Source organism: Cavia porcellus, unplaced genomic scaffold (assembly GCF_034190915.1).
Source record: "Cavia porcellus strain 051 isolate PalLab524CR breed Dunkin Hartley unplaced genomic scaffold, mCavPor4.1 scaffold_6, whole genome shotgun sequence".
In the NCBI taxonomy this organism is placed as follows: domain Eukaryota; kingdom Metazoa; phylum Chordata; class Mammalia; order Rodentia; family Caviidae; genus Cavia; species Cavia porcellus.
This window is the reverse complement of record NW_026947489.1, coordinates 32,018,967-32,031,411: the sequence shown is the minus strand read 5'-3', so window position 1 is coordinate 32,031,411 and position 12,445 is coordinate 32,018,967. Positions and strand designations below refer to the sequence as shown.

Genomic DNA, 12,445 nt, shown 5'->3' with positions numbered 1-12,445 from the left:
TTTAGAATCACCTTGTCAAGCTTGCTGAAAAGAATCTTCAAATGACTTAAATGTGAATTACATTGACTGCTTTAGTTTCGACTATACTTCAGTCAGTCTCACAAATATGATCTGTCTCTATTTAGTTCTGTTGCTCTTAAGAAAACTGCATTTTTTTCATGACAAGATCTGTACATCTTTATGTAAGATTTTTTTGTTTATAACTATTTTGTTGTGATTATCATTGTAAATGGAATCTTTTTAAAATTCTCATTTATGACTAAATTTGAAGAAACTCTGTTGTCATTTTCCATGATAAATTCTCTTAAGTACTGTACAAAGGCACCAAAATTCAAGTGTTTTAAAAAGCAGCAGTTAATTGTGGTGTGCATTATACAACCAATGCTTACTAAGTATAAAACTGTGTTGTCCATTTGTCTTTATTTATGTATCATGAGAGAGGACTAATATTTATAAACTATTCACTGAGGTAGTTTTCAATTTTTATTTTATTTTTTATTTTTTTGGTCTTTTTTTGAGACAGGGTCTTGCTATGCAGTTCATGCTGGCCTTGAGCTCACTTTGTAGCCCAGCCCAGGCTGATCTCGAACTTGCAACAATCCTCCTGCCTCATCCTCTTGAGTGCTGGGATTAGAGGCGTGAGCCACCACGCCCAGCCAAATCTGTTTTAAAGGTGCATATGTGACATTTCTGAACCTGAAATTCAGATAATAAGTAAACATTTTTGAAGTATGTTTCAGGTTATATATATTTCATGTATTATTTGAGATTATTGTTTTTTGTAAAAAAAATAAACCTTTCTACTTCCTTTTCAATAATTCTCTGTTGTTTGTTTCTTTTGTTGTTCTTATATTTGGCCAGATATTTAACTCATTCTGTGTTTACTTTATGAAGCCTTACTAGACCACTTAATCTATAGTGACCACTATTCCTGAATTCTTAAATGTCTTCATTATAGAAATGGGATCCATAATGTATCACTAAGTGTGAAAAACAAGGCATAGTACAACTGTCTCATTGTATTTAATACATTAAAGATCACCATATATGCTTTTATGTATGTTTGCGTGTATGTATGTATACATTTCTAGAATAATACACTAAAATTGGTTTACAGTGGTTAACTTCTGTGATGATGGGCCCTGAAGGTCTGAGGTGGATGGAATATTTTTTCACTGTATGCATTTTATACTGTTGGAAATTTTGTCATGTACATGTATTCCTTTTTCTTTTCAAGGCTATGATTTCTTTAAGTAAAAAGTTCCAGGGAAATAAGAAAGCAGGATTACTGAAATATTGATAATTGTCAGAGCTGGATAATAGACACATTGCTATCTTCTCCTTTTGTGTATATCTAAATTTTCATCATAAAATTCTAAAAACTAAGCATTATTTTGTAATCTAGTCATGAAATGAACTTTAAAATTCAATAAACTTAAGAAATGTATGAAGATATTAAATAATACATAAAGCCACCCGTTTAAAGTATATAGTTTGGTAAATATTAGTATATTCACAAGATTGTATAATCATTACTGTTCCAGAACATTTTTATGCCCCTCCCAACTCTGTACTAGTAATAGTTGACCCTACTTTTTGTCCCTCAGCTTCTATATATATCACTACTTTTTTCCTTTTTGAGTTGAGGAATATTCCATTATATGTAGCTGTTACTTTATTTACACCATCATTAGTTGGCAGATACTTGGCTGTTTGTTATTTTGAAGGACACATTACTTGCAGGTGGAGATACTGCTGTTGTAAAATGTTTGCCTAGCATGTATATGAGGCCTAGATTTCAGCCCCACCACTGTAAAAAGGAAAGAAAAGAAGAAAAGAAAAACCTAATTTACAAAAAATAAATAAAGGTGGCGAGTATGACTCAATGCTTTTATAACATCACAACAGATTGTGAAATTTTGGAATGTACACTTTATGTGGTTTCGCTAAAAGTAAGAGATTCATTCTGTTATCATTTAATGTGGAAAATGTTTGTATTCTAGGTAACATTTAGTCAGCCGGGCCTAGACATTCAGAGCAGAAGTACGGAGTATGTACAGCGACAAGTCTCTAAGGAATCCGGAAGTCTAAAGTCCCAAAATAGGGTGAGTAAAATCTTCTGATAAGAGGTAGAGCGACTTAGCATATAGGTGAAATTTTATAGTTCTTCTAGTTCTCTACATAATAGTTAAGGGTACCACAAAAATTTTCAGTTTCCAGTTGTGCTTATGGGATTAAAGAATCCTATTAAACTCCCTCCACACTTCTCTTTGAGTCTGTATTTATCATTAGATGAGACCATTTTACATTGTTAAGTGAATGGGCTGTATCCATCCCTCCACCTTTAGACCAGACTTGGAATTGAACCCTACTTCCAAATATTGGAAATAAAAGGTGTTTTAGTTGTTTACTTGTAGACTAGCCCCTGCATTGAGGAACTGTCAAGTGGACATAAGAATTTGACTACCAAAAAAAGACAATTTTGTTCCTTAACCTCAGAGAGCTGTATATGGGGGCAGAGATGGGATGGGTGATGACTGCTAATGTGTGCTTGTTTGGTATTGTTTAAGTCATGTTTCAGAGACTGGCTAGACAGGCTGTAGACATGTATGTCCTAGTGGTAAGTGTTTGCTGGGGCTACCAGAGCAAAGTACTGAGTGACTATAATAAGACTATGCTTTCTCATAGTTCTTTCTGGGTGCTAGAAAACCAAGATCAAAGGTACAGTATGTTTGGTTTCTTCTGAACCATTTCTCCTTGGCTGATAGATGGCCACAAATTTGCTGTGTGTTCACAATGTTTTTCTTTTCTGCATCCCTAGTGAATTCCAAATTTCTTTTCTTAAAGACACTAGTAAGATTAGTTACAGCCTGCTCTTTTTGCCTTATTTTAAAAACTGACTCCAGTTGTCTCCTATTTTGATATACTGGGGAGGACGTGGTTCAGCCCACAACATTCTGCGCTCTGACCCTAAAAGTCATTCCCTTGACATATGCAATGTGTACACACCTTTATCCCACCATCCTTAGTCTTAACCTGTTCCCCTCTACTCTAAATCCATATTCTCCTAAATAATCACCTCCACCAAAAATGACTTAAGAGTCAAGGTATGGTTTGTCTTAAGGCAAATTTTCTCTCCAGCTGTGAACCTGTGAAAACAGTTAAGATTTCCGAAGTACTGTGATAGGGAAGCATAGGACAGACATTCTCATTTCAAAGGTGAGAAATTGAAATGAGGGAGCTACGCTTGGTCCTGTGGAAGTCTAACCCTAAAGAGAAAATTTCGCTGGATTTTAAAGTTTGGGACTAATCCTGTTTGGCTTTTTGAGCCATCCTCTAGGCCCACTGGGCTGATGATTCCACCACCTCAGCCTTCAGTATTAACATCACAGCCAAGGCCCAGGGACTGAAGGAGGCAGCCTTATCCTCAGGGGCCGGTTCCCGTCTCTTTAAGGGATGGTGAATGCTCACACACTTATAGCTCTTTTAGCACACCCTGCAGAAGCCTGGAGCCTATCTTCATTTCACCTTTTTCATCCTGTCTCTGGCTCCTGTGGGCTAATTTGGCATCATTTTGCTTCATCCTGTGATTGTCAGTCATGTCCTTGCTGTTCTCTAGGATGCCCTTTTCTCATTTTTTGGCAATACAGTTAGACTGAGAGCTTTTCAAATCTTCAAATTCTGGTTTCATTTTAATTAACAATTCCTTTTTTCAATTTATTTTTGTTGTTTGGACAGACTAAGCCACACTGCTTCTGACTGTCCATGTGTTTATCATTTACAAGTCTTACCTTCTTCCAAGAATAATTAAAAACCACTACAACATAGTTTGTCCAAGTTCTTTGCCACTTTATGGTCAGGCAGGACTGCCTTTTTCCATTCCTCATTCCCATCTGAAGTGTCACCAGAAGGACCTTTAAAGTCACCATTGATTTCTACCTGTAGTCTTGCAAACGTTCTTTCTCACACACATCTGAAACTCTTTCTACCTCTACCCGCTACGTAATTCCAGACCTGTTTCTTCATTTTCAAAAAACAGTTCCACCCCACCCCTTTCTTGGCATCAAAATCTCTGTTAGGGTTCCTCTGTACAGAATCAGAAAGATTTGCAGATAATTTTATTTTGAGGAATTGGCTCATGTGATAGTGGAGGCACATATCCAGAGTTTCTAGGTAAGCTATCAGTCTGGAGACCCAGAGGAGAGTTAATGACCTAAGTCCAGAAGAAGCCTCTTGGGAAAGCTTCGTCTTGCTCTGGGAGAGCAGGGTTTGCTTTCAGTCCGCAGACTGATTGGTTGGGCTCACCTGTTCATGGAGATGCTGTGCTTCACTCAAGGTCCTCATCCAAAAAGCAAATCACAGAACTTGGAGAATAACGTTTGAACAAATACCTATCAGGCCTTCTATAAAGTCAGCACTTAATACTAACTGTCATAGTTCTTACTGTTGCTCTTTCATTTTTAGGTTCCTCTGAAGTCAGTCAGACATGTCAGCTTTCAAGATGAGGATGAAATTGTCAGAATAAATCCTCGAGATATCCTAATACGCCGGTATGCGGACTATAGGCATCCTGACATGTGGAAAAATGACTTGGAGAGAGACGATGCTGATTCCAGTGTTCACTTTTCTAAGCCGGACAGTAAAAAGTCAGACTATCTCTACTCCTGCGGGGATGAGACTAAGCTAAGTTCTCTCAAAGACTCTGTGGTATTTAAGACACAACCATTAAAAGTTAAGAAATCAAAGCGAAGAAAAGAGGATGGTGAACGTTCTCGCTGCGTGTACTGCCAGGAAAGGTTTAACCATGAAGAAAATGGGAGGGGGAAATGTCAGGATGCTCCAGATCCTATTAAAAGATGCATATATCAAGTTAGTTGCATGCTCTGTGCGGAGAGCATGCTGTATCATTGTATGTCAGACTCAGAGGGAGACTTTTCTGACCCTTGTTCGTGTGACACTAGTGATGACAAGTTCTGCCTACGATGGCTAGCCCTGGTAGCTTTGTCTTTCATTGTACCATGTATGTGCTGCTACGTCCCTTTGCGAATGTGCCATCGCTGTGGGGAGGCGTGTGGGTGCTGTGGTGGGAAACATAAAGCTGCTGGATGAAATGGTCCAGTGCCAAAATGAGCTTAAAGTCTTTGTTTCCAGGAATTAGCTAACTCGGATTTATGGAAGCTTTTGGCAAGCAGTAGAAACCTTGCCTGGTATCACTGGGGCCACACGTGGAAGAAGCGGAACTCTTCAGTTCTTGGCATTTCACACGCGAGCCATGCTTAACTTCTTTCCTTGAGTGCATGGCATATTTTGTTACAGGTTGTAGAGTACTTGCAGGAGGATATAATCATACCTGGTTCTTGACTATAAAAAGTCACCATAAAATACGATCCAACTAAAAGGGATTAATTTTTGTATATTTATGCATTAGGTGATGGGACTTTTAAAGGTTTAATTATATTAGGACGAACTAAAAAGTGCACTAGGATACAGCTGATTTCAGTCTAAGAAAAGTTAACACTTGGAAATGACAAGAAGTAAAAGGCAAGTGCAACTAAATCATTTGTTAGTTGGTTTTTGAAAGCAGTTTTATGTATAAATAACAAATGTTTATATTGAACTAAATGTAAGGTACGAATTATGACATATTAAACTTTCTTGCCCTTCCTTGATCTGAAGTAGATATATGTATCTACTGTCACATTCCATATCTTTTGAATATTTAACTCATCTAATTAATAACGTTTTTATTCCATGTGAATGATTTGATATTTTCATCCTCGTTTCTTTTTGGCTACAGTTTATATTGAGTTATATCTGTACATTCTGGTAATCTAAATCCTTTAAAATATTCTAATATCTTTGAGTGACCAACTTTTTTTTTAAAGCACAGATGTAATTGTCTAATGTTCTGATGGGGATGTAACACTTATTTTTATATAAAAAGAGACTGAGTAAACATAGAAAAAAAGTGAAGTTTTTTGTAGTTTTGTTTTTTGTGGTATTCAACCAGCAAGTTGTTTTCTTTCAGAGTTTCCTCCTTTAAAAAATTATATTGCATTTACAAATGATTTATAAGGCAAAAATATAACTGGATAGTTATTATGAAACACTTTCCTCTTGGTCTCCATTTATCATTTGCTAAACCAGAATATGTTCAGCTGTGTTACTAGTCTTTTAGCTTGATCCTCGGTGTTTATTCATAGAACAAGGACAGCTTTTCTTAGTTGCATTTTATTTTATTTAAATCTGCCAAAAAGAAAATTATTTTATGTTAAAATGTGTGTTAAACTACCCCAGGAAAGTATTTAATCCAGCGTTGTGAATGAAGTGTCTTGTACATAAAAATTCGTTTCTTTTGCAGAGTATTGTGTTCCTGGGTGTTAAATTTACGACGTAGTAGGACACATGTTACAGCAGAGTTTTAAAAGTACTTTGGGGTCAAATTCTCTTTTCCTTCTTCATCTTGTCTTCTTTGTCGCTGTCTCCATCTCTTTTTGTCTTCTTCCTCACTGTCTTTTCTTATAAGTATTACTATGAAATCGAACAAAGTAATGGATTCTTTGAGATCATTCCCTTAGTGGGATAAAGTTGAGAAGTGTGCCTTCCCCCCTCCTTTTTTAATGGCTTAGTGTTTCAGAGGTCATAAAAGTTTAAATCACACTACCATTTGAGCTCATTTTCTATGTAAGTCTTTAAATGTCATTTATGTATCATTTGTTTTACATATCAAACTTAAGCTTATGTTTGCTTTTTTCTTTTGCCCCAGATCAAACTGAATAATGTATATAACACTATCTGTCTGTAAAATACTTTTTTTAAAAAAGCATTTATATTTATATGACAGCTTGAACTGACAACATTGTGTATATAGATCATCATGAAGTATTATTTCACATTGAAAAGAAGAGAAATATATTGATAACTATAGATGTTATGAAGAGGTTATTTCTAGTTTTGTACTAAAAATCAATTGGATGAACTAAATCCAAACCATGACACTGTAGCAGCAGTTTTAAGTCTTATTTTTATTGTTTATACTTTTGAACGCTGCTACACCAGATGATCTTTATCCCTCAAGTTTTCAGTAAACTTGGTTTCCTAGAATAGACTGTTAACTTTCAAAATTCCTTTTTATTGGTGAAATGGAAATACTGGTTTCCTTGTGAATGAATTTTCATACTTGTAAGTGCTAAGTTCATAATTCAGGTTTTAGCAAGGTGTGAATACCTGAAGAAAATAACTTGCTGGCTCTGTAGGAAAATGCTGTGGAAAAGAACTGTGTATATATTTCTGAGAACAAGTTTAATCATTTCTTCTGTTAAGCACTAATCAGTATAGTGCTACTCCTGGTTCTGTACTGTATTTTATATGCAACGTATATGCTTTAATATTTTAATGTTTGTGCATTAATATTTTCAATTTGTTTAACCACTTTGCTGCTAAGATTTTACTGTCCCATCCCCAGTTTTTTCCTTTATAATTTTAAACAAGTTTCTTCATTAAAAACTATGGCGATGAAATGGTTTTTATTTCACCTTGAAACTTCTTAAGATACCCAGTTTCCAATTAAGTCTATACAGTGTGACCTGAACCCCTAGGTGGAAATTTTCTCTTGTAAGTGAGACTTCCTGTGTGAAAGTAAGATAATTTAACTCTGATTCTCAAATATGTGTATAAACATTGAGGGATGTTTTCTTGTTCTATACCAATTTGGCATTTCTTTTGAAAACTTTTGTTTAATCTGATTGTAAAAGCAGATGGCTCAACAGTTTAAAACTGTTAAAGGAAATTTTGAAAATGAAGTCATCTAAATGGCGAAACAGGAAAAAATGTGGCTTGATGAACTTATTTTGTTCAGAATTGATAGATTTCGAATTGTATTTCTCCTAGCTTAAAAGAGTAATTTGCATCCTGAAGAAATGTGTATCTGGAACTTCAGCACCACCTACTGGATGATTTCCAGACAGGCACATGAGGTGGAGCTAAGGGTCCCCACAGGGTTCCTCACTACTACTAGTAAAGGGCTATTCATGAGGTGGCCACCTCCTACCGTGGAAACCAGAAGTAAGAAATATCTCATAGGAACTGTAAAACGCTTCTTTTCTCTAATGCATTTTGTTGGTTACTGAAAGATTTTAAGCACTTTTTTACTATCCTATTTTAAAGTATTTATTGATATTTGGAACTGGCAGTCGTACTTAATGGATACGCTAAGGCATTTATAGAACCAGTTCCTTTAACTCGCAAAAGCCATTACCAAAATGGTATTCTCACTTTTCCTCCCACTGCCAGGCAGGGAGACTTTTTAAAAATAAATAACATAATGGCCTGTATTTTACCGTGACAACTTTAGAGGGACTGTGTGTATGTTTCTGGAAAGATTATGATGAAGCAGGGATTAAAACTGAAAGGGAAAAACTTGAGACTACCTATTTTCATTGGTTATTCAGCAGTGCCTAAAATGAGCTTTTGAAGTTACACAAATGCACTTTCAACTCATGTACAGTGCCATCTGATATCTTGGGTAAGTCTTGCTTTTCTTTTCCTTTTCCCCTTTTCTCTCCTTAATTAATGGCATGTAGGTGTTTCTTAATATCCATGTAAGTATTCAGAGTACAAGAAACATGTACTTTCCTTTTGATTGGAAATATAAAGAATTTTATGGGTGTTTCTTTTGTTGAAATTTGTTTTAGGCTTTTATGATTATACTTGGAATATATAACCTGCAAATATGTATTTAAGATTAGATTTTTAATTGTAGCCCAAAGGTACATTAAACAAGTGTAACATTTCTTTATAAAACTTTGAAAACCTTAGTTAATTAAAGAGACTTCCTCACTAAGTATTATTTTCACTCCTGATTAACCTTCATTTCCACATTTTTAAGTGTGAGGGAAAGCACTACAAACTTGCATTACATATTATTGCACTAAAAAGTCTACAAATCATGACTACAGCACTACAAGGTGTTTTGCATTCAGTCAGCGTTTGAAAAACCTTTTTCAAAAACAACCGGAGGTGTTTTATGTAAACCAAAAAAATAAAAAACAAAAGGGCTTTAAGGTACTGTTTTCCTAGCAGCCAGGTGGTTATAAAACTTTCATATGCTTTGCTACATTGATAAATGTTAGCCGTTGTTCCTGAAAGCTTCCTAAACTGCTTACATTGTTAGTTTTGAAAATTTTCAAAATAATTTAGGTGAAAAGCCTTTGTATTAAAGATACACATAGATTTTTGTGACCGTTCCCCATGTGTAGTGTCATTTGCTTTCTATTCTCTTGACCTCAAAAGTGCCTCACTTGTATATTACTTCCATTAAAGGCTTGACTGCATTCTTTCTAATGAGCAATGAAAAATGTTTAATCCATGTCATAATGTATCTCCTCAGATATAATTGACTAGCTTGATACTTTTGAGTATATAATGTAAATATGCATATATAAGTTTGTAACTGTTTTTGTTACATCATACCCATGTAATTGGATATATCAGATGATACCATAAGAATTGTTTTAATGGTTTTTTCCTTCTCTGGAATCACCTAATTAAACCTATCATGAAATGTAAAATGACTTTTTATTACTGTGTTAGAGCTATCAGATGGTCAAGTAAGAGATAATTACTGGAGGAGAATGTAAAAATGGGAAGCTTTTGATGAGATTTTTTGTTTTATTTAAAGGTATATTTTTTAACTGAGTTCATACATACTTCTAATGATACTCATCTTTGATTGCATCTGCACAGACATACATACTATTATTTGTTTGTTCTTTTTTTTAGTGTGTCAATACATAGTGTTAATTGGTTTGGAAATCCATTGCAACTAAGTCTAGATTTTTTCTTTCTGTTACATGGCAGATATTTAAACCAAGACTATTATTATTGTTCTTTGTGTGTATTCATTCTTAGCTTATCACATAAAACAAAAAATAACCAATCTAAGTGAAAAAAATTAGGATAATATTTAAAAGTCAGTATGTCTCAGCAACTGAGATAGGACATTATAGTATGTTCATTTGAGAAATGAATCAACTGTACTCTTAAGAAATGTCTTATGTGCTTATGTATAGGTTTTCCAAATTTACTTTACACTGTTACCAAGTTACCACCCACAAATAAGTACAATAGTTTCGACATTGCCAGCATTGAAGCTAGAGTCTCTGCTTGGCCTTCAATACAGTGTTACCACACAGTGCTTCTTCAAAGGAAAACTAAATCGATGGTAATAGATGAAAATTAGTCAATGTCCAGTTAACTGCTTTTTTAAAGATTTGTAGTTTTAGGGAAATGGTTAAAGTGATGGTTTAAAAAAATACATTCATAAAGTTCAGCAAAGTCATAGTTGAACTTGTCTATATTATGTAATATATTTTATACTTGGTCACTTTTAATCCTCAGATGGCCCTATAATGTAAGTATTAACTTCCTCATTTACTAAAAGGAGAGTGAAGCTTCAAAAGATTAGAAACTACTTCCAAGATTAACAAAGAAACTGCTAACCTAAACCAGATTCTGGCTGCTGCTAAAATCCATGCTTTTAGTCCTGGTACAGTTTTGTCATTCTATGTAAGAGTCGGAAGTACTTCACAGAATTGTCACTGAAGCGGAATTCTGTTGATTAGTTTAAACCGGAATAATTGTCTAAGAAAGTCATAGCTTGCTTCCCACTTCCTGTCATTTCATGCCAAGACCGCTGTGTGCTTCGTTAGGTTATGGTATGCTGTCCATAAAATGATACAGGGACAGCCTTAAAAAGTAGAGAATAAGCTGGCATTTAGCTCAGCGGCATGAGCACCTGCCTGGCAATTGCTAGATCATGAGTTCAAACCTTGGTACCAAAAAAAACAAATAAAATTGCCACAGTACTTCAGCAGGTCATCAAGATATGCCAGTTCTGGATTGATTCAGTAGAAAATACTCAATATACATTTTACTGTGTGGCATTTACTTCCTCATCAGTAGCATTTTCGGTGGTTTTTTTTTTTTTTTTTTTTTTTTTCCCTGCCCAAACAGTAATGCCTCCCCTTGAGATACTTAAGAAAACAGTCCTCTCCAGTGGCCTTTTACCTACCATACTCTTCCTTAAATGGCATCCTTTATGTCAGCTTTCCCCAAAAGCATTTCTTGGGAACCAAAGTTGTATTTATTATCAAGACTAAACATGCCAGAATGATAAGGTTGGGGCTGGAGGTTTAGCTCAGCTGCATAAGTGCCTGACTTGCAAGCAGGCAGTCATGAGTTCGATCCCCGGTACCGATAAAAAAAAAACCCAGAATGATAAGGTTAGTGTCCCCCAAATTTAAATCATTGTTTTTCATAATAAATACTGTTAGCAAAATGCTGTGTGCAATTAAGATAGAGAATTTTAAATATCCAAGAGTGAAGCAATTGCAATAATTACTTTTAGATGATAAAATTTAAGAATTAATTTCCATCACTTCTTGATTTTGCACTGTCAAACTGCAAGGTATTTAAATGTTTCATTTTTTCTTTTTAAAATTTATTATAACAGGTCTTAGAAGATCTTACTTGTCAAGTGCCTTTTTCCATATTTTCTCCTGTTTCTTGTTATAGGAATAATGATTCAACTTCAGAAAGAATTATTCATGGAGAAGGAAATACATATCAAAAGAGAAAATCAGTGTCTGAGTATTTTAAAATCTAAAACAGTTGTGTGTGTGAGTTCACAAGCTCCCAGTTGGTTCATAGTTATTTTAAAATATCAGAACAAAATGCTTATAGGTAGAATGATACTCCAGAGTTAGGAAAAGGAAATCAAATGACTTACTAATAAGGTTGTTGGAGTTCCTGAAGTTATAAGCTTGAGAGCAAAATTCTTTAGTCATTGCAATTCAAGAAACTAAATATTAATGCAAGGATATGGCACAACCCACACTAAGCTGGTACACACAACCATCTTAAGTGCATTTCTCGCAGGCACCTGAAATCCTGCATGCCCAAAAGTGATTTCATGATTTCCTCCTTACTCAAACCATTTTTTCTCTTCCACCATGATGAGTGATGACAACGCTGCCCTTCTGATCGCTCTAGCAATAAACCTGGTTGTCATCCTTAATTTCTCATTTTTACTGTTTCACTCTTGATTCTGTTTCCTACAATGTCTCCCACCGTCCTGTCTCTGCTGTCAGTGTCTTAGAAGTCAGAACACACTACTGACCTTTTGCAAACTAAGCATTGAGTCGGTTTATTAAGACAGACTGTAATAAATATGATGGGGATGTGGAAGTGCTTTACACTACTACAAAATAGTATGTAAAAGTTTATGGTCTTCAGATTGAGATACCTCTATAGATTTAAGGAAAACTTTAAAATAGTTTATGGGGGAATCAAATGATGGTAACCTGAACGAACAGTACCCTGAAGCAGCTAGGAAATTGAGAGTAAATTAAGGTATAGAGTATGAATTTACAGAAAGGATTAACCT

At 35.0% G+C, this 12,445-nt stretch overlaps 1 protein-coding gene across 1 annotated transcript in view; it reads left to right on the top strand.

Annotated features, from left to right (window-relative positions):
* Nucleotides 1-9,569, top strand: part of Spred1 (sprouty related EVH1 domain containing 1) — an 88,884-nt gene extending 79,315 nt beyond the window's left edge. The window contains exons 6-7 of the mRNA XM_063250303.1: nucleotides 2,004-2,105; nucleotides 4,465-9,569. Of these exons, the coding sequence (XP_063106373.1) occupies nucleotides 2,004-2,105; nucleotides 4,465-5,109 (747 nt within the window). The 3' untranslated portion in view covers nucleotides 5,110-9,569. The remainder of the gene's footprint in view (nucleotides 1-2,003; nucleotides 2,106-4,464) is intronic.
* Nucleotides 9,570-12,445: the final 2,876 nt, after the last annotated feature.